Here is a 27,806-nt window from a genome sequence, read left to right on the forward strand (position 1 = left end):
ATAGTTAATCTTGTAGCCCTTGATCTTATGCAAAGGATGTGACAAGACCATGTGAGTTACCTCTCGATGTTCTACAAGTTGAACCATATTGATCTCACATACTTGTCATCCCCTGCCATCATGTAGGACCCAACAATTACCTATTACCGATAAGTTGTGAAAGTAACCTTATTCTCTTTGGATAGACTAATCTTAAAAATGAGTCACCGATTCGCTACCAAAAAATGCCTACCGTTTCCCCATTTTTTGTCAACAATCTCAGCTACACGTAGATGTTCGTCTTCACACCCGAAGCTTGATTTTTTGGATTTATTCCCAATGGTCCTGTTCATACAATCCAACCTTTTAATCATTTATGTTTAGAGCCATTGATCGAGCACACACGCGCACAGTTGAACGTTCATTTATACTTCCAGCCACTGATCATAAGCATCCTATGCACACATGCCAAGTGTACAATACTAGCAAGAGAGCACCAGTAAGACTTCAGGTGAGACTGATAGAAAAGCAAATCTCCCTAGCAAATCTCTGAAAACTAATATAAAATACAAGTTCCTGATCAAGCAAAAGAAATAGCGTGGGCGGAGCAGGAAGGGGCAAAAGAAAGAAAAAAAGCCTTCTGTTTTGCTCCCCCTATATACCCTGCGGCCTGCGTCTTTCTCTACCCTCCCTTTTTCCCATTTCCACCCCCATTTCTACTCCCCTAAACTATTCCTCTCTTTCTCCGATCACATCTCAAATCAAATCCCAATCCATGCCTTCCCTTCACCCCAATCCATTCCCACCCATGGATCTACCAATTTCCCCTCCACCCTAATTTCATTTCCCCATCAGATTTCCCCCATCTCTCTCTCAGATTAGAAAATACATAGAAAAATATGAAGGTTCCTTGTTGTTCAGTATGTCAGATGAGATACAACGAGGAAGAGAGAGTTCCTCTCCTCCTTCAATGTGGCCATGGATTCTGCAAAGAATGTCTCTCTAGAATGTTCTCAGCCTCATCAGATACAACCCTATCCTGCCCTCGTTGTCGCCACCTCTCCAACGTAGGCAACAGCGTCCAAGCCCTTCGCAAAAACTTCGCAGTCCTAGCCCTAATCAACTCCTCATCTTCTTCATCTTCCCCTTTTGATATTGACCTAACCGATTCCGAACAAGACGAAAATTCTGACCAAGAAGAAGAAGAATTCGGCCGCCGGAGAAGCAGCCGGCAGGCGCACGCTTCGAGCTCTGGCTGTAACTCCGGCGGGGTAGGGTCTGTTATTGATATTGGCACCCACCATGATTTGAGGCTTGTTAGGAGGCTTGGGGAGGGGCGGAGGGCGGGGCAGGAGATGTGGTCGGGGGTGCTTTCGGGGACGAATCCGGGTTCGTCGGTGTCTTCTTCGGCTGGGGTTTGTCGCCATAGGGTTGCGGTTAAGAGGGTGAGTGTTGGGGATGAGGCGGATTTGGTTTGGATGCAGAGTCAGTTGGAGAATTTGAGGCGGGCATCTATGTGGTGTAGGAATGTTTGTACCTTTCATGGGGCGATTAGGATGGATGGGAGACTTTGCCTTGTTATGGATAAGTATAGTAGTTCTGTTCAGGCTGAGATGCAGCAGAATGAAGGGCGTTTAACTTTGGAGCAAATCCTCAGGTTGTTTTGGTTTTATTGTCTGTTGAATAATTTGCTTTATCTCTGAATTGATACTTTGATTTCATATTTGCAAGTGCTTCCCCATGCCTGAATTCACTGCCCATAACTTGCTCTACTTTATGTATACGCGATTGTCACTCATTTTGTCTCCTTAAGATGAAAAATTATGTACTTTTCCTCTGAATATAATCTGGGTTCAGAAATTTAGAGAATATTCATTTAAATCTTTATATAGTGATCTAGTTTCGAGAGCTGATGTAGGGAATCTTATAGAAGGATCCTCAGAAACCAAGAAGGTGACATATATAACGAATGGTGTAGGATTATCAAAGATATTATCAAAGATACCGTTTCTAATTTTTAATAAGAAATTAGAAACGAAGGGTGCATGGATGATGATAGAAATCTGTGTTAGAATCAGGAAAAACTATCAAATAAAGTCACCAATTCAAGGAAGAAAACCCATTCCTTCGAATCCTTTAAGCTTTCCATGGTCTAGTTTTGGAGAATTCTGCACCGTTGCTTTTGGGATTATGCCAAACTCGTCGTGCTGGTCAGGGGCTTAGTTACTCCCCTAATTAGGAGACTATAAAATAATCATCACTCTAGGCTGTTATTTGATCTGAATTGATTTAAGAGTCCTTCCGTGCCTCATTTTCTATTATTGTCCATAGTTGCCAAAAACTCCTTGGGCGGATGGGGAACCCGTTTCCCATAAAACGCGTTTCTCGCGGTTGGGAAACTCGTTTACCCTAAAATGAGGGAAACACGTTTTCAAAATATGATACAAAATTGGAGAAATGTTTCTGAAACCCTTGGGAAACATATGGAAAACTTATGTAAATAATGTGTAAACGCATGATAAACGGATGCGACACTCGTAGAAAGTGCATATGAAACGTGTAGGAAACATGTGTGGAACTTACGAAAATCATTTTGGAAAAAACACATCATTTCCTAAGACGTTTCTCGTACGATTTTCTATTGTTTCTCGTTTCTCGTTTGTCCTTTATTTTTTTTCATGCGTTTCCCGTTTTCGTTTCCCGTTTCGTTTCCCGAATTCGTTTCCCACCCTGGTAACTATGTTATTGTCTATGTTTAATATCTGCCTAAGTTCTTCAAAATGGCCACTAGACACGTTTAACCTACCATTCATTACATTAACTATCCAGGTTGTCTTTCTCCCAAGAGTGGTTTGGCATATGGTACCATTCAAATTATTTGTCATCATCCTCCACCTCTATTTGCCTAGCGGTAGAGCTTGGTTCTCTTGCTTGGATCTAAGCAATATTAGTGAATGGTACCTACAACACCATAGAGGGCATTTGCACGGATTTCATGTTGGGTTTATCGCAAATCCAATGTTGTACAAGCTCTACATCTTTGTGGTTGTTGATCAATCTTCTAAGGTGTCACACTTCATAGGTTTTACGAGGACTATAGATACAACCCATATGTTGAATCTTTACATCAAATAGGTCGTGTGTCTACACAGAGTGCTAAAGACCATTATCTCCAATCATAACTCAAAGTTTCTCTCACATCTTTACAAAGGTGGCAAATTGGAGTTGGGAAATCTTGTAGGAAGCCTTTTTGTGAGAATTCAAAGCAGTCAGATACTATTCCACCACAAGCTGAGTTTGCATAGTACTATTCAAGAAGCTGCACTCTAGCAAGTGCCCATTTGGGATTGTCTATGGCGGGCAGCCGATTCATTATTACACCTTGGCTCGTTTGCCCAATCTGGTGAATGCAAGCAAGGAATTGGAAGAAATGACCGAACACATGAAAGAGCTGCACGAGGAAGTCCAAAAAAAAGATAGAAGGCATGAATGCAACATAGAATGCCAAAGCAGATGTTCATCATCGTCAACAAGTATTGGAAGAAGACAAGGTTATGGTGAAAATTTGTGAGACCGTCACATGGGACTATGGACGGTGTTGAAGTGAATCAATGACTGATGCTTATATGATCGAGCTACCCGAACACGTGTATTGACAATACCTTTAATGTAAAAGATCTCTTTCTCTATTGAAGATGCCAAAGCATCCTTGAGAAGCACATAGTTGAAGTCTTGGAGATGGTGTTGGGGAGATGGCTGAATATTTAATGGAATATGCTGACACAAATTCAGAATATGCATTGCGTTAACAATGTTGGGGTTATTTGAACCCTTGAGCTCGTGGGTGAGTTCTTTCAAAAGAGCAGCAATTGGTGCAAGTAATCTCCTATGCATGAAATTAATTAAAGAAGCACTATAGCGATCAAGGAAAAAAGAAACCAGGGAGGTGTCCACAATGCCAAAATCTGGCTTAACTCTAGATTATTGTTGTAGGCCCCACTTGGAGCATATCGGTTGGGACTTGATATGGAGAGGATCATCATCAAATCATGAAGTTAGCTACCTCCAGTTCAAACTTTATGTGGAATGTATGCTTTTGTTTTTATGGATTTAGAATGAGAGAAAGTCCGGTTCATGAAAAAAAAAGAATGAGAGAAATAAGATAATGGTTGAAAACAGAGACAATGGGTTTGGAAATCAACAAAGGAGATTAAAAGGTCGTCATTCATTTGGCTTGTGCAAGTGAAGGATTTTAATGTATATGAGTGCAAGAATATCATTGGAAGTGGAAAGAGGTGAGTGAAAGATGACAAGAAATGGAGAGGAAAGGTCGTAGCACTTCTCAAACATACTAGAACTCAACATCAACAAAATATCATTATGCAATCCATGTCTAGTAGGCATCACTGACTAGTTTTAGTACTGGTAGAGTAGTGGTACTGAGAGTCTAATTGAGTCTATTGGGATAAAGGATGCTAGTGAAACTCATCCATGGTCATTTCTTAGCAGGATTTGTACCTTCTGTTGCGATCTGCCTAGTAAGTTGGTGAGGAAGGGTGATTCTTTTAATGTCATTTTCTTTTAATGTCATTGATAGGGGAACAAAATGTGGTCCGGGCCCACAGAGGTTTGCTCATATCATCGATGATATATATACATATTTTTTTGAAAAGTATATCATCGATGCTATTTAGTTTTATCTATTATGATGATGTCTCTTTTTATCATGGGAAGTTAATAATGTAGCAGATAATTTGGCCAGGAAGGGTGTTCCCCTAGCTGTAAATTTTGTTTTGTTTCGTCCGAAACTGTAATGATTCTCATTGGTAGCAAAACCGGTATGTAAAATTAGAATGAAATTTAATTTGTTCCTTACCGATCCATTTCGTTCTGTTTTGTCCATTTTGGTAGAAACACCCAGTTTCGTCAGAATCTTTTTTTTTTGAAATTAAGCTTTTTTTTTTTTTTTCATTTTTACTATTTTAGCCTTGTTTTAGGCCAGTTTTATAGCTGGTTTAAGGGCATTTTATGACCTTTTTCCTCCTCAAACATATGTGAGAGTTAAGCACACATAAAAATCCTAACACATTAAGAATTCCCAAAATAGCCCTAGAGAAGCAAGACATAACACATAAGCATAATATTTTTCTTAATTTTTATGTGCTTCTACTTCCAAAGCTTTCTACACTAGAGTGAAGATTTTTTCTACTTCAAAATACTCTATTAGAAAGAGGTACCAACTAGAGCCAGGTAGATTCCTTTCACCTTCTTCATGAAATTTTTCTAAAGGATTCATTTAGCCGACCCCAACTAGTTTGGGACAAAGGCTTCGTTGAGTTGAGTTGAGTATCTGTATTTTAGGGTTTATTTTGTTATATTTTTATTTTTATTGGTAATATTTGTAGTTAGCATTTGATGTGATACTAGGTTAGTTTCATTGTTGTTTTGCACTAAATTTGATATTAATTAGGCACATCAAGAGCCAATATAATTCCTAAGGTAGATGTTTGGAGTAGTAAAATGTGTCTTTTTTTTTTGTTGAACTTGGTCGATATAGCATTTCTTATGTTTTTCAAACAATTTTTTTTATTTTTCAAATTTTAACTATTAAAAAAATTCTTTAGTCATCGCATGTTTTTCGAAATGAAACACTGAAACAGCCCGTCCCACTTACCAAAAGAAAACGCTGAACGAAACAAAATTGACAACTATGTGTGTGCTCGTGCAAGAGTTGGTTCTTGGCAACCTTTCTTGATTCGGCATGCATTATTTATCATAAAAAAAGGAATTTCTAATTGCCAACCTGCTACTCCACCAACCAACTCTCGTTACATACATTTTTTTTTCTAGTTAGGGCCAATTTAGTGCTTTTCTTGCTTTCTAATATCACCTTTATGTCAACTTGTTCAAATAATGTGACAATATTCAATATCTTTGGTGTTTATCCGGTACATTGTGACTTCTTTTTGGTTTGACCTATCTATGTTGTGATTGCAGATATGGGGCTGACATTGCTCGTGGGGTGGCAGAACTCCATGCAGCGGGTGTTGTCTGTATGAATCTAAAACCATCCAATCTTCTTTTGGATGCAAGTGGTCGTGCAGTTGTTTCTGATTACGGCCTTCCAGAAATTTTGAAGAAGCCTTTGTGCCGGAAAGGTCGTTCAGTTCCAGAGGATGACACTTCAAAGATGCATTCGTGTATGGACTGTACCATGTTGAGTCCTCACTACACAGCTCCTGAGGCATGGGAACCTCTAAAGAAGTCATTAAACTTATTTTGGGAGGATGCAATTGGTATATCCGCAGAGTCAGATGCCTGGAGTTTTGGCTGTACCCTGGTGGAAATGTGCACTGGATCCATCCCGTATGTTCAGTAATTTTATTTTGGGAAAAATGCAGTTACACCCCCTCAACTTTCTGACATTTTAAACTCTAACCTCGACTTTTAAAAGTCACCAACTACACCCCCTGAGGTTTCAATTTGTATAAGGTAGACCACCTCCTTTGAAACACTATCAGTGCTAATGAAGATCCCGTACCCCCCTCCAAACCCCATATCTAAATCCAAATGCTAACAAAAACACAGTGGGCCCACATTTTTAGGATGCTCCAAAGCGTTCATTTGATGGGCCTTGACATAGATAGGGTGTGCCAAAAAAAATCAGCTCCATAGGATCATCTTAACACTTCGATCTGTGGACGAACCGTCAACTGAGGGGGTCTACCTTATACAAATTGAAACCTCAGGGGGTGTAGTTGGTGACTTCTAAAAGTTAGGGTTATAGTTGAAAATGTCAGAAAGTTGAAGGGGTGTGTCTGTATTTTTCCCTTTTTTTGTTGTACTTGTAGTCTTGTAGCCATGGTTTTAAATTTCAGCCGAAATACCGAAATTTCGGATTTCGGTCGGGACCGAAATTTAAAACCGAAACCGAAATTATAAGATTTACACCGAAATTTCCACAGAAACTGAAACCGAAATTGCCACCGAAATTTCGTTTTCGGTCGAGGCTGAAACCGAAACCGAAATTTCAAACCTTGCTTGTAGCTTAACAATATTAATTAGCTGGGTTCATTCAAAAAAGAAAAAATTAGCTGTGTAAAAGAGGATGTTGTTTGTGCAGGTGGGCTGGATTAAGTTCAGAAGAAATCTATCGAGCCGTTGTCAAGGCCCGGAAGTTGCCTCCTCAGTATGCAAGTGTAGTAGGTGTTGGGATACCTAGGGAATTATGGAAGATGATTGGTGAGTGCCTACTTTTCAAAGCTTCAAGGAGACCAACTTTCCATGCAATGCTAGCAATATTCCTTCGCCATTTGCAAGAGATACCTCGCAGTCCTCCTGCTAGCCCTGATAAGTAAGAAATGTCTCTTATCATTGCCTTACCTTGGAGGTTGTACCATTTTCTCTTATCTTGACATATAAATGTCTTGTAAAATACAGTGATTTTGCCAAGGGTCTTGGAACAACTGCCATGGAGCCATCCCCTACATCTGTCTTGGAGGTTTTTCAGGGTAACCCAACTATTTTGCATCGACTTGTATCTGAAGGGGATCTTGATGGTGTTAGGTGAGTCTGAGTTTTCTGCACAGCCTACTTGTCTGACAGATTTTATGAATAAAGGAACTGTGATTTTATGTCCAACTAAGCTCACGCTTTTCCATTTTTTTTGATATATGCAGAGACCTACTCGCAAAGGCTGCACTGGGAAACAATGGGTGCTCTGTTTGTTCTCTTTTAGAAGCACAGAATTCTGATGGCCAAACGGCTCTGCATTTGGCTTGCAGACGGGGTTCTGCAGAACTTGTTGAAGCTATTTTGGAGTACAAAGAAGCAGATGTTGATGTCCTAGATAAGGACGGCGACCCTCCAATTGTGTTTGCTTTAGCTGCTGGGTCCCCGGAATGTGTCCGTGCTCTCATTGGAAGATCTGCAAATGTTGGTTCCAAGCTAAAAGAAGGCTTTGGTCCATCTGTGGGCCACATTTGTGCTTTTCATGGCCAGCCAGATTGCATGCGTGTAAGCTTTTTGTAGGCGACATGTTCTCCTCTATGTCACAAATATCTCCTATATTTTCAAAATATCGCGACATTTTGATAAAATGACAAAATCCTGAGATTTTAAAAATACAGCGATATTTTCATTTTATCATAAAATATCGCGATAATATCACGTTATTATTCCAATAATTTTACGATATAATTTTTTGGTAATGGAATTTTACGATGTTTTTATTTTATATTTTTTTCTTAAATTTTATATATTTATATATTTTTAAATAATTTTATTTTTATCATATTTTCCTGATAGAAACCAGAAAAAATAAAAAAAATTTAATATATCCCGAGATTTTCCTTTGCTGAGAAATCCCCGAGAACGATATTTGTGACATAGGTTCTCCTGTTTTTCCTACTCCTTGGTTCAACATTTTCTTCAATGATTTAAACTCGTTTTTAATGATACACAGGAGTTACTATTGGCAGGGGCTGATCCCAATGCCATGGATGATGAAGGTGAAACTGTGCTGCACAGAGCCATTGCCAAGAAGTGCACTGACTGTGCTATTGTCATATTGGAAAATGGAGGCTGCAGATCAATGGGTGTTCTGAATTCAAAAAAATTGACGTAAGAATTTGTGCTGCATTCATCATGTGAAGTTAATGCTTTGTGCTGCATTCATTATGTGAAGTTGATTCTTTATTTTTTCAGTATTTATCAGTAGACATTTTTTTGTTGGTTTTCTTCTACCGCTATATGTTGTAGTGATCGTTGTAATTTATTCATCTAATTTTGCCTAACCTAAAGGAAGTTGGTCCACAATGAGGTGTATTATAGTCTTTCGGCATCAAAGGTATTTGACCCACTTAAATGGGGACAGCATACCTGTTTCCTGAATTTTTGGCTTTACCAAACCGTGTAAGGAGACCAACAGCATTCAAAGCACCGTGAGATATGTTATAATCTAACTGCTCTCACCGATGTGCTGTTTGACTTGGGAGCAATCTGCCACCAGCCCACATCCATAAGTCATTATAGATTTCCCCGAAATTTGTTAACATATCTGCAAAATCATTTCCTTCCCGATGGATATGAGAACATAAGTACTTAGACTAGTTAGTGATAATATCATGCATTTTCACGAATTGCCTCCTAAAATTTCAGAACGAAGGTTTCAACTTTTTAAGCCAATGGATAACGTTTAGGAATCCACTTTTGATCCAAAGTTTATGAACATTGCCTTTTTTATCAACAGCCTAACACAAGGAGCTTTAACTAGTTCCAAATTGCCATAACCTCTGGATAGATAGCATGAGCCTTATTACATGGTCTTGAAAAGGAAAGGATAATACCACCATTAGAGTTTGAAAAGGGTGCCCTCATAACCAGCCTTCCTAGCTTAGGGAACTAGCAATGTTCTCCCATCAAAGTTAAGCTTGAGCTAGCCCAAATGAGGGGTGGTCCAGGAATCTAAGGGCTTGGATGGGGCAGAGAAGCCAGTCCTCACAAGGATACATTAAGAAATGATATCTTGAAGGTGAGTGCTCATATAATATTTATTTTTAAATGCATGCCGAGAGCTTAACAATAATCCCATTAATCAACTGCACAGAGCTATTAAACTTCCTATTAAGAAATGATCACTTCTTCCCCTTTAGATTAGCCACATGCATGGTGGAAAAAGGATTTTCAGATGCATTGGAGCCCCTTGTTAACAGTAGAGATGACACCACTGATGTCAAAAGTCCATGTTAGTCTTAGAAAGATCAGGCACGAGGTTTATGTGAAACAGACTAAAGAAGAAACTCCAGATGTGCATTGACCATGAGTACTGAGCAAAGATGTGAATCAAAGTTTCATTCGGAGGTCCATCGAAAGGGCAGTTCATACCTATACTAATGCTCCTCTTATGGAGATTGTCTCCCTTATGGGTCACTTTTGAAAGAGAAGATACCGTAATGACCGGGACACCGCATGATTTCATCCTGACAATCCTGAGAAGGAAAGTAGAAAGAGCCAAGTTTTTCATCCATATTGAGAAACTTCCAGTGGGCTCTAGAAGTGTTCCCTAGCCTCAGGATACTAGATGGTTGAGTTTACATTTCTATTCAAGTAGCTCGCCACCAAATCCTTTTGGGTTAATAGCTTTGGTGAAGAGGTTTGGGAATTTCAAAACGAAGGTAGAGTTGTTGCACCATTCATCCAACCAAAAGTTGGTATCTGCCCTATCACCTACAGAGCGAGAGAAGTTCTTAGAGAATGATAAGAATCCATTTTTCCAAGAGGTATGTGGGGACCTCACTTCCTTTGATCTCCTTGCCAAAGGTTGCCATCGTCTTTCTCGTATTTATCATAAATAACAACAGTTCATAGGTTATATTTGGAGTGGAATAACCTCCACGATGGAGTTTTGGGCTATGATTATTTTAATTGCCAGCCCCCAATCCACTTTGGTTGGTAGACCTTCCAGTTAACAAGATGAACCGTCCTAATTGGAGTTAACAAGATGAACCCTCCTAAGTGGAGGAACATCACCGCCACTATAAAAGAGAGGTCATAAATACACTAGAGTCATTTAAAAAAAAAGTGGAAGAACATCATTCCAGAGGAAGGTCCTTTGGATTTTCTCAATGCAATCCGCAACTGGGGTAGGGAACATGGTACATTGAGAGGAAGTAGGTTGGGGTATTTGCAAGGGCAGCCTTGAGAAGCAGGTGCCTTCTAGCTAAGGAAAGGTGCCTACCCTTTCCAAGATTCCATCATGGCTTGAAATTCTTTCACAACTAGATCGGAGTCATGGGGGACAGTGTTATTATATTACCGCCCTTGAGGGGAAGGCCAAAGTACTTGATTGGAAGGGATGTCAGGCAAAAGCCTAACTCAGAACCTATCACAACCGCATGAACCTCATCCAAATTAATACCACATACCAAATATTTGTTTCGATTCATTTTAAAGCGGAAGTTTCCTCAATAAACGGTTGTTGAGGTTGGTTGAGTTTTGGAGGATTTAGCCATATTGATTGTATCATTGTTGTATTGGAGAAGGGTCACACCAATTCCTCTTAACTTGACTTCGAGACTCTTAAGGAAACCACTCTCGACTACTTCAGATAGAATGTAGCCATTATTTTACGCAGCAAGGGTGAAGAGGAAGGGGGAGAGAGAAAATGCCTACCTAAGAACCCTCGAAGGAGAGAAGTAACCAAATGGACCCCATTAAAGAGGAAGAAAAAAAAATAAGAGCAGTTGATATACTACATTAGACCCATTTTGATGCAGTGCCAACATGGTAGCCATGTCATGCCTAGCTGGTTTTGGTGGAGTTCCAAGGTGCAGTCCCTCATTAATGTTGCTGGCCCGTTTTGAACCTGATTTTTGAGCTTCTAAATGGAAGAATTATGGAAAGTGGTGAACTACAAAGTTGTAGGTCTCTTTGAGATCTTTCCAACAAGCATTTGTGCTTGAAAATTGGACAAGAGGGCAGAAAGTTATGGCAGTTTTTGTGGACTGTGTCTGTGGGTTCCCAAAACAGTCAAAGTTAGTGAGTTCCTATGCAATTAATCTTATGTTAATCCCTAAGCTAGCTAGTGGAGGAGGTTGAACGAATTTGCTTTGGTTTTCTTTTATTTAAAGAGTTAGAAACCATCTTTAGAGGGGATTTTTGATGTTGATAAACTTATGTAATTGATGGAATATCAATTGGGTTGAGCTTTGCCCCCATTTTCTTCTTCTTTTCTTGTTGTGTTCTTGAGTTGTAATTTTCTTCCCTCTTAAGCACCCGCATTATCTGGTATCAGAGCCAACGTTACTCTCTTGGGCTAGCTTCGATTTGATTTTCATGGCGGCACAAAGAGGTAGAGGAAGGCGTGGTAACCAAATGATGGAAGATTTGAGAGATGAAAGAGATGACGAACTTCAAGCACTTCGAAGACAAGTTGAGCAACTTACCATGCGACTTGAACGCCAAGAGGCTCGTAGTGAGTGTGGTAGATCAAGCCATGGAGGTTCTAGTGATGAATCCGATGTGAATCCCTTCGCCAATACTCGTGAAGAGGCTAAGTTGGGAAGGTTCTATCGTGATTTCGACACCGTCAAGATTGACTTGTCGGAGTTCCATGGTCGTCTACAACCCGAAGGTTTTCTTGAATGGCTTAGTGCCATTGAGAAGTTCTTTGATTACAAGGAGACACCCGAAAGCCAACGTGTGAAGCTTGTGGCTACGCTTCAACATGGTGGGATAAGGTTCAAGAGATGAGAATCCGCAAAGGAAAGCGTAAGATCTCTTCTTGGGAGAAAATGAAATCAAGGCTTAAGGAGAAATTTCTTCCGTTGGATTTTTCCCAAAGTATCTTTTCTCAATTCAACAACCTATGCCAAGAATCCAAGAGTGTGTTGGACTACACCGAAGAATTCTACAAACTCATGGCTCGTAATGATATTCAAGAGGGTGAAGATCAACTTGTGGCAAGGTATGTTGATGGTTTGAAGTTTTCCATTCGTGATGAGGTGGAAATGCACCGATCATTGAGCGTCAATGATGCTTATCAACTAGCCTTGAAGGTGGAGGCTAAGCTTTCTCGTCGTGGTGCTAAAAAGTATGTGGATGTTCGTAGTCTCTATCCTTATTCTAAAGATCTTCACATGGTGGAGGAACAAAGTCAAGGTCCGAATATTTCAATCAAAATTCTACAAAATCAGCCCCTACACATCAAGTTGGAAATCAGCCCAATCGTCCCAACGATTCAAATGCTTGTTTCAAGTGTGGTCAAGTTGGCCATCGTTTCAAAGATTGTCCAAAGCGGCAAGTAGTGGCCTTCGGTGATGAAGAAAATGATGATAATTTTGTTGATGATTCAAATCAGCCCATATATGATGAGGTAGATGACATACAACATGAAGAAATCGAACCCGAAGAAAGAGAAAAGCTTGGTGATCCAAAGAGCACTTGCTACACCAAAGGTTGAATTCGATGATGATTGGCTCTGTTCCAATATTTTCAAGACTCGATGCAAATCTCATGACAAGGTTTGCACCATTGTGATCGATGGTGGGAGTTGTGAGAACATCGTATCTCATGACATGGTGAACAAGCACAAACTCAAAACCGAACAACATCCAAAGCAGTATCGGATTGCATAGTTCAAGAAAGGATATGAGAGTAACTTTTTTATTTCCAAGAACAAATTTGATCAAGAGACCAATGATAATGGTAAATTCAATGCTCTACTTGTTGTTGAAACTAACGAGGAGTACGATGAACTTCAACGGTAATTCAATGAATTCATCACCAAAGAAATTGGATCCGATTGCATATTAGGTGAACCGATGGATATTGAAGTGATGGGTGAATGGAAAAATATTACATCGATTTTTTCATTCAATTACATCGATCCATTTTTATTCGATCCTACATTGAAGCTCACAGTTGATGTTTATATATTCAAACATGTTCAAAATCTAGACAAGTTATCACTTCTTCATGGAGATTATGAAGCGGAGTTTGATCTTGGGAAGTTTCAATTGATGATCATTCTTCGATACTTCAAGGTTCGAGGGCGAGTTTTCTTGAACCAAGGAAGTTTAGCAAATTTCAAGATCGTGTGGATGCCCCTTTTCAAGTGCTTAAGAAAATTGGGGATAGTGCATTCAAGGTTGAGCTCCCTCCAAATATTAATACTCACCCAACTTCAATGTTAAGACTTGACAACTTATCATGGAGAGTTTGATGAGAACTCGTGGGCGAGTTCTTTCTCACCCGGAAATAATGATGCAGTGCCAACATGGTAGCCATGTCATGCCTAGCTGGTTTTGGTGGAGTTCCAAGGTGCAGTCCCTCATTAATGTTGCTGGCCCGTTTTGAACCTGATTTTTGAGCTTCTAAATGGAAGAATTATGGAAAGTGGTGAACTACAAAGTTGTAGGTCTCTTTGAGATCTTTCCAACAAGCATTTGTGCTTGAAAATTGGACAAGAGGGCAGAAAGTTATGGCACTTTTTGTGGACTGTGTCTGTGGGTTCCCAAAACAGTCAAAGTTAGTGAGTTCCTATGCAATTAATGTTATGTTAGTCCCTAAGCTAGCTAGTGGAGGAGCTTGAATGAATTTGCTTTGGTTTTCTTTTGTTTAAAGAGTTAGAAACCATCTTTAGAGGGGATTTTTGATGTTGATAAACTTATGTAATTGATGGAATATCAATTGGGTTGAGCATTGCTCCCATTTTCTTCTTCTTCTCTAAGTTGTGTTCTAATTTTCTTCTTCTTCCCTCTTAAGCACCCGCATTACATTTCCTCCAGTAAGCTCCTATTTTTTTTTTCTCCATGGTAGAACCTTGCACTCAATTTTTTCTTATGCCTTCCGGAGGTCCAATTTAAGCAGGATATCACTTTGGGTGCTATTTGATTGAATCAATCACTTAATTAGCGATATTGATGTTGTCAACGATCTGCCTGCCTTTGACAAAGTCAGATTGGTGTTTAGGTACCATAACTAGCATTACCTTTTTAAGTCTCAATGACGAGAATTAGAGATTATTTTATAGATCCCTCCCACAAGACTAATGGGGTGACAATCCTTAATATCTCAGCCATTTTTTGTTTAAGGATCATGACATAATGGACGCATTGAAAGTAGTGCTAGTCTCGTGGCGAAAGAGGAACTCTTCCAAGACTTGCATAATGTCATTTTCATTAGTCTCCTAGAACTCTTGGAAGAAGCCAAAGAGAAACCATTAGGCCCCGAGGCCTTGCTTTTATCCAGGATAAAATTTGCCAGTCCATGTACCTCATCATTGGCGAAGGCAACCTCCAAACACCTTACCGCTCTCAGGAAGAAATGGCATATTGCCGTAGACCCATGGTTTGACACTCCCATTGGGTGCAAAGTTAGATTGGAAATACTTTGTTATTTCTTCTTCTACACCATTTCTATTCTTAAAGTTATGCTCGTTGACGTAAGGCATTGACCGGTTTTTGCCTTCCCCTAAGGTGGCAGACAGGTGGAAAAATCTAGAGTTCCTATAGGTCCCTGGACCTTTGCTCCCAGAAGAGCTCTTGCTAATCATTTATTTTGCAGTCAGCCATAGGTCTTTGGACCTTTGCCTCCAGAAGAGCTCTTTTTTTTGAATGGTAACAGATTTAATTAAAAAGGCAAAGACCGAGAAGCTCCACCCAAACAGTAAAAAGAGAACAACTACAAAAGAAAAACAGAAGCACTAACAAACATAAGGCTCTTTCAAGGGGGTAAGAAATCAAACAATTCAAGATCCTGCTTGTTCACACCCTCTCCAGCAAACTTATCGGCAGTCCCGTTTGCGGATTTTCTCACATGTAAGAAAGTAAGAGAGGAGCCTCGTGATCTATCTTTAATCTTATCGAAAAAGCGAGCAAATTGCCAAGGGGCAACCGACCTTGAGCCACCTTATAACATTGAGAGAGTCTTCTTCAACTATCATTCGATCCAACCTATCTCTTTCCATATACAAAATACCCTGGTGAATCGCCCTCACCTCTGCTTCGCAGGCATCTGCGACCCCTATAGGTCCTGAGAAAGTCCATAGTACCTCCTCTGAGGAGTCCCTTAACATACCCTCAATACCAGCTGGCCCGGGATTACCAAGACTAGAGCCATCGAAGTCTAAATTTATCAACCCAATGGGTGGAGGCTGCCAATGTTGCACAACCAAGGGTCGTACACACTACTCTCCATCCCTCCCATAATTCAAAGGCCGAAACAAAGCGGAAAAGCGGGAGAGATTTTGCCCATGCAATAGTTAGAGATATAACTTTAATAAAAAGGAAGTAGGATGACTTAGCCACTCCATCAAAAACTCTGGCATTTATCTCTTTCCATAGCACCCACATAGTGGCTAGCAGAGAAATCGACCAAAGCACCTTCCCTTTTTTCCTCGAAGGGACCAACGACCAACCATCTAGTAAGTGTTGGAGGGTAGAAGGGAAGACACAATCAATTCCAAACCTGGACAAAATACCACCCCATACCTCTCTTGCCACTCTGCAATGGATAAAGATATGGTCCACATATTCCCCTGCCTCAATGTACAGGGTGCAATGATCTACAATCACCATCTTTCTAGCCCTTAAAAAGTCCACCGTTTGAATCCGGCGACAGAGAGCCGCTCAACTGAAAGTACACACCCTCAGAGGAGCGTGGATTTTCTAGACTTTTGCTTCAATTGGGAGCGCAGGACAAGGAACCAACTGTTTATAGAAAGATTTGACTATAAAAATCTCGGTAGAACCCCAGATCCACACTCTTATCTAACCAGATAAACTTATGTATGTCCCTTCTAACAACTGAAGAAGTCTTTCAATCGACGACAGTTCTCTCTCAAAGAAATTCCTCCTAAAAGGAGGCTTCCAAATTACCCTGTCCTCTGATCTCTCAAAACAATCCTTAATCATGACATCCTTGTGGGTGGCAGCAAGGAATAAATCCGGGAAAATCTCTTTTAGAGGAGAAGAGGAGCACCAACACATATCCCAAAAACTAATCCTTTCGCCAGAGTAGACTTTAAATCTGATGCCTTGATTAAAGCTGTAACTCATGCTCATTATGTCTTGCCAAACTGTGACCCCGGGTTTTCTAAAATAATCCGAAGCTTTCCAATGACCTGGCTCTGAACCATATTTACTATTTACAACTTTAGTCCATAAGTGCGATTGCTCCTTGCCAAACTTCCTTAGCCACTTCCCCAAGAGGGACTGGCTAACCTGTTTAATCTTCTAGATTCCCAAAACTCCTTTTAGCGGCTTACACACATCTTCCCAACTCACTAAGGCAAATGCCCTCTTCTCATCCGAGCCCCCCACAAGAATCTCCTTTGAATCTGTTCAATTCGGTCAACAATACTCATAGGACATTTGAACAGAGATGGGGATATTCGCCATAACTGCCTTAATAACCATTATTTTGCCGCCTCTTGATACCAGGTTCCTCTTCCAAGTGTCTAATCTCCTTTCTATTCTTTCCACAATGGGATCTGCACTATTTTTTTTTGTCTTCCAATCCCCAAAGGAAGGTTGCTCCATTGTGATCTGGTGGTCACAGGTTTGAGTCATGGAAACAGCCTCTCTGCGAAGCAGGGGTAAGGCCATGTACATCTAGCCCTCCCCAGACCTCGCAATGGCGGGAGCCTCGTGCACTAGGCCGCCCCCTTTTTTTTTCAATCCCCGAAGAAAGGTCAAGATATGTTGTAGGAAGGTTCTCCAGACGGCAGCCCATGAGATTGGCTAAACCCAAAGCCCCTTCCTCTTCTACGTTTAAGGCAAACATCCTAGATTTGGAAAAATTGTTTCTTTGCCCTGTAACAAGTTCATAGCATCTAAGGATCGCTTTGAGGTTCAGAATGTTCGAAATATGAGGGAGCTGAATAATAGAGTATCATCCGCAAACTGCAAGTGAGAGACCTCTACTCCGTTCTGGCCAAACTTAAAACCATCCACCAGACCTTTCGATCTGCCCTTCTCAATGAGAAGGCTCAAAGACTCGAAGGCTTAAAGACTCAGCCACTATAACGAATACGAAAGGAGATAATGGATCGCCTTGTCGAAGACCCCTTGAGGACTTGAAGAAACCCCTAGGGGATTCACATTAATGAGAATAGAAAACCATGCAGAAGATACACAGCACCTGATCCATGCTCTCCATCTATCTCCAAAACCCATCTTCCCAAGCAGGTGATCCAAGCACTGCCACTCTACTATGTCATATGCTTTTTCCATATCTAGCTTACAGAAAACATCCCCATTCCCTGTTTTTGCTAGCCAATCCACAACTTTGTTAGCCACTAGAGAGAAATTATACTTGATTAGGAGAAATTATACTTGGGAGAACCACTTTTAGGCGCTTAGCTAAAACCTTCGCCAGGTCTTTGTTGAGGCAACCCACCAAACTGATGGGCCTGAAATCAGAGACCTTCACTACACCCTTAACTTTTGGGATAAGGGCAATAAAAGTAGCACATCCAGACCTTCTGTCTCCAAAAGAGCTCTTGCTAATCATTTATTTGATCCATTCATTTTTAAGGCGTTCTTGGACATGTGATAGCTTTGGAGAGAGGGCTCTCCTCCATTCTATCTAGGGCCTTCTCTCCTTGATGACTTAGAGGCTAGGTTGCCAAAGTGCTCATTGTGCCATTTAGTAAGCTTACGAATTAAAGTGATTGCTTTGACAATAGCATGGGTTAGAGTCCTTTCCTTTCGGTTTGTCTCGGCCTTTGATCTATGCGAGGGATGGAGGGAGGTTTGCTTTAGTGTAAAAAGGCACCCATTTATTCTTCAAAATTGGGAGGCTCCAGCAATTAGGTTGCTAAAACTAAACTTTGATGGCTCTAGAATGGGAAACCCTGCCCAGCAGGCTTAGGCGGCGGGTCCTTAGAGATTCAAGTGGCGTTGTGATTGGGCCTTTTCAGGGCCTATCAGGATAGCAGATTCAAGTGAGGTGGAGGTTAGAGCTGTCCATCAAGGAATCAAGTGTTTGAACAAAGATTGGTTGGATAAGGTGATTGTTGAGGGCGATTCCATGAACTCCGTTTGGTGGCTTAGGGGATTGTCTGCCTCTCCTTGGAGATTCGCCTAGTTCTTTGATGAGATTCAAGATCGACTGGAAGAGTCGTGTAGAATATTTACACATGCCAGATGGTCCGCTATTAGTGTGGCTAATAGACTTGCTAGGGATGGCGTGGGGAAGCAGGGTTTGGACATGCTCGATTTCCTTCCTCCCTGATCCTTGTTCTTATTTTGTAGCTTTTCTTGTTCTTTTTTGTCGATTCTGTTTGTATTTGTGGGTTGACCATCTCAGTCTTCCCCTTTCCGTTTGATTGAAATTTGCAACCATTCATTAAAAAAAAGCAGCTTACGGATTAGCCTGAAACCTGGCTCCCCTCAAAATGGTTAGAAGACCCCCATTTCGTCACCAGAAGCCTAAATTCATTGTGAGTAAGCCACAATTGTGCAAACCTAAATGGATCCGACCTTTCAAGGTCGTCTTCTGTGCCAAAGGGAATCAGGGAAATAATCGGAGATTGGGCATGGAATATGATGATGGAACGGCTAGGGAGGCACCCCTTTCAGTTTGCAGAGAGGAGGAAGCAGTGGAGGAAGCACAAGATTTCTCTTCCGGCTATACGACCACATTGAAATCACCTGCTAGACACCAAGGGCCCTCAAAGTTCCATATATCACCCAATTCAGATTAGAGAATATTCATTTTGGTGTCATCACACGGGTCATAAATTGTTGAGATAAGTTGCACGTGTGATGGGAAGAGATGGAGAATCCTCGAGATTCAATCTTCCCACAGACCATGGTCAAGAAGGTCCCACATGTTTCCAGTTTCCCTCGAAAGACCCCTGGAGGCAAGAAACTGCCCTGGCTCCGTCTCAAATAGTTTTGATCGATCGTTAAATGATTCTAATTTGGTCTTTATAAGATGAGCCACATCATGATTGGCTGATCTAATGACATTCCTCCTATCACAACCCTTGAGATCCCAAACGTTTGAGGATATGATATTCATGGAACCTGTTTGATGATCTTGGTGCCTCCTCGGAGTGTTGTTGCTTTAACGTAAGTTTGCTTTCGTAGTTGACTGTTTTCACTAATTTAGCATGCTTGCAAGAGCTTCTTTTTACGAGGGGAACGGTTATAATTTTTTGAGATTGCATCATGAATGGACATTTCATTGGCGTCGTTTGACAATCTTAAGTTCAGAAGCCCACTCAATCAAGAAGGGAGGCCTTAGCTCCCCCTTGAATGTACCATTTCTCTTGCCAAGAAGCATGGGTAGGCATAATAAATGAAAAATAACACACCTGAGGCACCTTTGGAACGGCGTGCAAAAAGCTGCTATTCATTGAAGTTTAAGGTGTAAAGCTTTCGCCTTGCACCCTTGCTAGACTGTCTCATCACTAAAGGTGGCCGTTAACAACAAATCACCCTCATCATCCTTTAACACATCTCCCACCTTGGTTGGGCCAGCATTTCCAAAGGAGCGTCTATCAAAATTTAGCATTAAATACCTCACAGGTGGACATTTCCATCTCTTAACTATTTTATCCACTGTCTCCCTCTCTCTGCTAGGCAGAATCTCTAACCTCAACATGTATGCTATCCTCACATCTTAACGTACTTACTAAGCAATGGCATTAAAAAAAGGTACTTACTAAGCAAGCCTCCAAAAAATCAGGCTGTTGTTGGAAGGACATGGCCTATGGTAGGGCAGAACAACAATTGAAAGATGGAAGAGATGCATTGGATGGGCAACTCAAATTGAATCATGCTAGTTGCTCTCTTGGAAACTCCTGCCTTGAGTGGATTGGCAGCTTTATTAGAGATTAGGCAGTAGAAGTTAGGATGGTTTCTTCATTCAAAGAAAAAGTTAGGATGGTTTTTGGGGGCGAAAATATCATTCCCATATTCATCATCTGCACTTCTCACTTCTTGAGTCATGTTGAAATCAAGAGGGACTCTTAAATCTGGAACTCAATTGTTTAAGTAAAGGAGGGGTTGGGTTGATAAGGGTGTCCATGAACTTTTGATTACTATCCTACTTTCCTCTTTGTTAGTGTACATGTATCATACACTATTCCCTTTTACCCCTATTGTTTAATAAACTTTCTATTAGCAATCAAAATATACTTATGTAACATTTCCGCATACCAATGCCTTTAAATGTTGTTAGAAATGGAGTTAGGGTTAGAAGAGAGGAAGAAGAAGAGGAATGAGGGGAGTCTCCACTAAGGGAGTTCCTCATGTATATGATGTGTGTGTGTGTGTGTCTCTCTCTCTCTCTCTATATATATATATATATATATATATATATAGAGAGAGAGAGAGAGAGAGAGAGAGAGAGAGAGAGAGAGAGAGAGAGGTGTTCCTGCGCAGCTGTTCAGATAGCTTATCTGAGCAGTTGCTTCAAAAACTCATGTGGCCCCACATTTTTGGGGTGATCCAAAGCATTCATTTGGAAGGCCCTTCCATGGATAGGGTGTGTACAAAAAATGAGCCCTTTATGATCATCCTAACCCTGCCATTTGTGGAGGGAAAAATGGTCAGAAATAGTGTCTATCCATTTTCCCCTCCATCTTTGATTGGGTTAGGATGATCCTATAGGGCTGATTTTTGGTACACACCCTATCCATGGAAGGGCCATTCAAATTAATGCTTTGGATCACCCCAAAAATGTGGGCCACATGAGTTTTTGAAGCAGCTACTCAGATAAGCTATCTGAGCAGCTACGCAGGAACACTATTCTCATATATAGAGGCCCAAATATATGTATTTGGGCATCCAATGTACAATGACAATAATACCCTCTATCCTACAACTAATGCCTAAACTACCCTTAGATGTTATTCAACACTCCTCTCAAGCTGGAGTGTATATGCTATGGAACTCCAGCTTGGTACAAAGAAAACTACAGCAACAACTAAAAATTACAAAAAGTACATAATCTCATCCACACATCCAGCTTGGTATAATACTCATCCTCAAGCTGATGTCGTGAATACATAAGGAAAGCATAACAAAAGATAACGGCCACTATGAGAGTACGATCGTCGAGATCAGCGACCACAAAATAGGAACAACTCCTGAAGCAGCACTATGGCGAGAGCGAACAGAACAGGGCCTCCCCTGAATGAGAGCCTGGCGAATAAAGTTGCAAACCACGAAGGATAGAACAGAAGCACATCAGCAGGGAAATAGTAGCAATCCATTGAGCAAAATGAGCATGCTCAAGGCGGAAGATAACCACCAATGGGGAAACCATCGCCTAGAGAGAAGAATATAAGGAAAAAAGATAACCAACCAACAATGGGGAAACCATCGTTTGGTGACAAGGTCGACGGCATGAACATCGTCGCCTGAAGAGAGCCGACCAACGATGGGGATACCATCGCCCGGAAAGAGAGAGGTCAAAGGGGAAACCACTGCCTGTAAAAGAGCTGACCAACTATGGGGAAACCATCGCCCGGAAAGAAGGTCGACGGGGAAACCACCACCTGTAAAAGAGCCGACCAACGATGGGAAAACCATCGCCAGGAAAGAGAGGTCGACAGGGAAAACGAAATCGTCGCCTGTAGAGCCGACCAACGATGGGGATACCATCGCCCGGAAAGAGAGGTCAACGGGGAAACTGTCGCCAGTAAAAGAGCCGACAACGATGGGAAACCATCGCCCGGAAAGAAGGTCGATGGGGAAACCGCCGCTTGTAAAGAGCCGACCAACGATGGGGAAACCATCACCTAGAAAGAGAGGTCGACTGAGAAAACGAAACCGTCGCCTCTAAAAGAGCTGACCAACGATGGGGAAACCATCGTCTGGAAAAGATAAGGCATAAAAGTCGGAAAGCTAATGCGTAAAACTACTCTAAGAGAAGACACATGACGAAGGAGACGAAGAACATAATCACCAACAATACTCCCCCTCGGGCGAGACTACATGAGCCAGAAGAGAACAAGACAAGAAAAGACAACAAGGAAGATGATAATAATTACCAAGGGGATGAACGAAGAAGATAAAGAGAAGCACAACAACACTCCCCCTCAAGTTGAAGGTCGAATACCTTCAACTTGCAATGAAACAAAGACAATCAAGGCACCACATTGCTCTCGGACATTTCATCGAACACTTGGTGTGCGCCTTGAAGAAGAAGACAAAGGCCAAACACAAGAAAGAGAGAAATAGCATAATGAGGAGAAACACAAAGGCCATAAAAGATAAGAGACAATGGAAAGAAAGAGACGCAAGAAGACAACCACAAGACATAGGACCATGGAAGACAACACAACACTCAACACAAGAGATAATCGCATGACTAAATGAGTAATCGCATGAGGGAGTTGTAATCGTACGGTACATTTGATAATCACATGGTGCGATTACTAGAGAGAAGTAATCGCATCTTGCGATTAACAAGGCATCTTTTCAACTGGAAATGGGGGAGTAAAAGGAAGAGTGCGAGAGACCGAGAGAGAGAATGAGAGATTTTAGGGATCTGATGAGGAAAAGAAGGCGGCGAGGAGATTTAGAGACATTCTAGGGAGAAAATTGGAGAGAAAATATTGAGAGATTTTAGGAAAAAAAACAGGGATTTGGTTTTCCGTAAACACATAAATGAGAGAGAGAGAGAGAGAGAGAGAGAGAGAGAGAGAGAGAGAGAGAGAGAGAGACGTGATGGTGGAATGAAACTCTTCTTCTTTCCCTTTAGATCTTTGCTCTGATACCATGATAGAAATGGAGTTAGGGTTAGAAAGAAGAAGAAGAATGGAGAGATGGAGAGTCTCCACTAAGGGGGCTCCTCATGTAGACGGTGTATATATAGGCCCAAATAGGGCATCCAATGTACAATGACAGTAATATCCTCTCTCCTACAACTAATGCCTAAACTACCCTTACATGTTATTCAATATATATTTATATATCCGACCCCAACTAGTTTGGGACAAAGGACTAGTTGAGTTGAGTTGTGTGTGTGTGTGTGTGTGTCCGACCCCAACTAGTTTGGGGCAAAGGCTTAGTTGAGTTGAGTTGTGTGTGTGTGTGTGTGTGTGTGTGTGTGTGTGTGTGACCCCAACTAGTTTGAGACAAAGGCTTAGTTGAGTTGAGGTGTGTGTGTGTGTGTGTGTGTGTGTGTGTGTGTGTGTGTGTATCGACATAACATAAGTATATTGAAGATGATAAATGCGCCCCCGCCCACTAAAGGTTCATTTATCACAAAACCACTACAATGGGGCATTCGTGGTTAAAAAGTGGGCAATTTATTAGGAAAAGGTTTCTGAGCTCGAGCTCAGCCTGAGCTAGAGCTCAGAAACCACTACTCCCATAGTTGGTTGAGTCATCCAACCCATTTAGTTTATAGGTTATGCTTAGGGTTATGGGTTATGAATGGATGGCTTGAAATTATGGTCCTATAGATCAGATGGTTAGGATTATGGTATGGAGCTGGTTTGTTAGGAACACCCTATCTATGTGAGGTATTGTAAAATGAATGGGTGGGATGAGTCAAACTACTATGGGAGATGGTGTATTATAAGCTTTGGCTCAGCCTGAGCTAGAGCTCAGAAACCACGCCCTCTCTCTCTCGCTCTCTCTCTCTCTCTCTATATATATATATATATATATATATGAGAGAACGGTTTCTACACACATGTGTAGATAAGTTATCTACACACTAGCTTAAAATACAGTGGAGGCCCACATTGTTTGGGTGATCCAAACCATTCATTTGATTGGCCCTCACATAGATAGGGTGTCCACAAAAAATCAGTTCCATAGGATCATCCTAACCCTTCGAATCATGGAGGCAAAAAATGGATAGATTTGTGAAGGTTTATACACGCCCATTTTACCTCCACAAATCGTAGGGTTGGGATGATCCTATGGAGCTGATTTTTTATGGACACCCTATCTATGTGAGGGCCAATCAAATGAATGGTTTGGATCACCCAAACAATATGCCCTCCACTGGATTTTAAGCTAGTGTGTGGATAACTTGTCTACACGTGTGTAGAAACCGTTCTCTCTCTCTCTCTCTCTCTATATATATATATATATATATATATATATATGAGAGTAGTGTTTTTGAGCTCGAGCATCAAAAACTCATGTGGGCCCATGTTTTTGGGGGGATCCAAAGCATTCATTTAAAAGGCCCTATCATGGATAGGGTGTGTACAAAAAATCAGGTCCATAGGATGATCCTAACCCTTCCATTTGTGGAGGGAAAATGGACAGATACTGTTTCCCCACAAATCTGCCCAATTTTCCCTCCACAAATGGAAGGGTTAGGATGATCTAATGGAGCTGATTTTTTGTGGACACCCTATCCATGATATGGGCTTCGAAATGAAGGCTTTGGATCCCCCAACAATGTGGGCCCGCACCTGATTCTGAGCTCGAGCTCAGAAACACTATTCCCATATATATAATATACATTATATATAGGTATGCACAATTTATATAGGATCTTTAAAAAAAAAAAAATTATATATAGGGATGCACAATATATTTGTATGTGTATATACATATATAAATATATGAATATGGGAATGATATTTTCGTCCCCTTTCTAGCATTTTCACCCCCTTTTACTTGTATTTTAGTAAGAATGATTGCATTTCCACTCCTTTAGTTTGCCTTTTACATGTACGTGCTTGCGTACATGAGTACGTGCATGCGTAACTTAATAAGTTAGTAAGTAACGCGATGCGCATGTGGGTGTGTACATACATGCGTACATGCATGCGTGCATGCGTAACTTAGTATGTACGTGACTACGTGCGTGCATGCGTAACTTAGTTACTTAAAATCTGTCAACCTCCACAAATCGAAGGGCTAGGATGATCCTATGGAGATGATTTTTTGGGCACACCCTATCTATGTCAGGGCCCATCAAATGATGAAATGAATGTTTTGGATCACCCAAACAATGTGGGCCCCACTCTGTTTCTGGTCGACGGACGGACTAGATAAGTTATCTAGTCGATCGACCAGATAATGTGAACCCTATGTATATATTTCTATTTAAACACCTTCAGTCTCCTTTTGCTTCTGTTTATAAACACACATCTTGACAATTGATGTTTGTTGAGGCTTGAGAATACTCATCCGTCCTTTGTCATTTGGGGAAAACAGAGACATCTATACTCACTTAAATGCCGTGTTTCCATGTGTAAGTCCTTTGAGAAATCACTTTCCCCAAATCACCAACTAATCCAATCTACACAATTCAGACAAAAGATTGCTATATGTAATGTGAATAAACATGCTTTTCATGTAGGTGATGATTCTGTAATTTTCTTGTCACAAAAGGAGCTGCTAAAGATGCGACTCTGCAAAGGATGTTTCCAGATTTTTGGAATCAAAATTCATTATGTGACCTCCCAAAAATGATACATAAAATGCAATTTTAAAATCTTTGGTTTTCCGTTTCCTCCACCGTTCGATTTTGTTTCATGAATGTTAAATTTTTATTGTTTGAACTCTGCTTCCACCATCCTTCATCATGTGCAAAAACAATGCTCACATGCATACTACTCTTGCTTTATTTGATGAGGAAAGGAGAAAAGCGAAAATAGCAGCTCCTAAATGCGTTGGTTTGACCATTGATTTGAGCTCTTGTGCATTCAAACTCCTATTTCCTACGGTTAAAACTCTCTCCTTTCTCTTCATGATCGTAAATGACTGCACCTTCATGTATGATTTCACATTAAGATGAGCATCTCATTCGTCTTTAAAGCAATAATGGATTGCTGTAGATTTAGAGACGTTTTTGCTTTCAATTGGTTCAGCATTTTCTTTTAGATTCTGTGTTTGCTTTTCATTTTTGCGCTTTTGTTGGTGCAGACCATTGCACATGTGCATATCGACATGGAATGTGGCTGTTGTAAGTAGGTGGGTGGAGGTCGCTTCCCAAGAAGAGATTTATGAAGCAATTGAAATACCGAGTCCGGTTGGAACAGCATTGTGTATGGCGGCTGCTCTAAAGAAAGACCATGAAACTGGTAAGCTAGATTACCTGGTTTGATTAGATATTATCTGATATTTGATTCATTTTTTGGATTGTGACTGTTCCAGTTTTTGTTTTAAAAAAGTGAATTATCTTTAGTTAGAGGAGAGTTTTGAACTAGTTTTGGTAAACTAGTGCTTTCTTCATCCTCTTAGAAAAAGAGGATTTGTCAGCAGACGTAAACTTACATAGGGCATGGGTGGAAAGTGGATTAGTGGTTACTCAAACCTAATTATGGTCAAGATACATTGTTGTTTTGAAGTTGTACAATGTGTTACAATTTCCATTGCCTAAGTTGCCTGATGCATATCTATTTATTGATTTTTTTGAATGGTAAGAATAAATTTCATTCCAAGAAAAAGACAGAGAAGGTCTATACAAGGAATCAAGAACAATAAAAAAACAAATAAGAGCAACCCCAATAGAGGCAAGAAAGAAACTCAAGAACCCGAAAAAACGGGACACAAGGCGGTAGATAATCAAATAATTCCGCCTCCGCCCAACCCCAGCTCTAGCTAGAGAGTCAGCCATATCTATTTATTGATCTACCACTGAAATTGTTGTTTCGGGTTTACCTGTGAAATAGTAGTCATCACTGCTCTTATACAAAATAGGCTGCTCCATCTCTTGCATTTGATTATTATTTTTTGAATCAGAAATATATTCAAGAGGCAAAGGGGATATAAACCTAGCATGCAAACTGAGTGTTCCCAAAAAGAAGCTAAAAAAATATATATAAGAAAAAATCGAGCCGCTGGGCCCAAAAACAACCACTAGGGCCCAAAACACTAAGGCAAAGGGAAGGAGCCAACAACAATAAACAAAGGGTGAGAAAGCCAAATGTGCTTCGAAAACATGCAGTGGAGCAGAAGGTGCTCCACGCATCTACTGCACACTTCGGACAATGATTGACTAATTTGCCAGCGATGCATAAGATGTTCCACAATCAACATTTAATCATGGCATGGAATCCAATCGAAAGCAAAGCAATGTGGAGGAACAAATAAATGTCAAAGTGTAGTGTAAGGCGACGAGGCTCCACCACTCCTGTAGTTGCAGGATTTGAAAGAGCTAACCAAGAGCACCCCACTTGAGGTCCACTTACAATTTGCTTGTTCGTGTTAGCCGGATGAATGTATGTTGCTTCGCTAGTCTGAATAGACGTTCCACATCCTCAGTCTCCAAATTAAAGAAAGGACGACGAAAAGGGATGGCCCTGGTGACATTTCTATCTTGGGCCTTGTAGGTCTCTGTGCTCACCCCCTATCTGTGACCACACTATAGAAGGGAAGGAAGATGGCCAA

The 27,806-nt window shown here is 40.8% G+C and overlaps 1 protein-coding gene across 1 annotated transcript in view; it reads left to right on the forward strand.

Moving 5' to 3' along the window:
• The first annotated feature begins 560 nt into the window (after window positions 1-560).
• KEG (protein kinases;ubiquitin-protein ligase) overlaps window positions 561-27,806 on the forward strand; it is a 66,880-nt gene continuing 39,634 nt past the window's right edge. Inside the window, exons 1-7 of the mRNA XM_077361624.1 lie at window positions 561-1,636; window positions 5,977-6,345; window positions 7,103-7,333; window positions 7,420-7,545; window positions 7,659-7,995; window positions 8,444-8,601; window positions 26,340-26,497. Coding sequence (XP_077217739.1) covers window positions 879-1,636; window positions 5,977-6,345; window positions 7,103-7,333; window positions 7,420-7,545; window positions 7,659-7,995; window positions 8,444-8,601; window positions 26,340-26,497 — 2,137 coding nt within the window. The 5' untranslated portion in view covers window positions 561-878. The remainder of the gene's footprint in view (window positions 1,637-5,976; window positions 6,346-7,102; window positions 7,334-7,419; window positions 7,546-7,658; window positions 7,996-8,443; window positions 8,602-26,339; window positions 26,498-27,806) is intronic.

Source organism: Tasmannia lanceolata, unplaced genomic scaffold (genome assembly GCF_043159265.1).
Source record: "Tasmannia lanceolata isolate RefF3 unplaced genomic scaffold, GAP_Taslan_0.1 ptg000019l, whole genome shotgun sequence".
Taxonomy (NCBI): domain Eukaryota; kingdom Viridiplantae; phylum Streptophyta; class Magnoliopsida; order Canellales; family Winteraceae; genus Tasmannia; species Tasmannia lanceolata.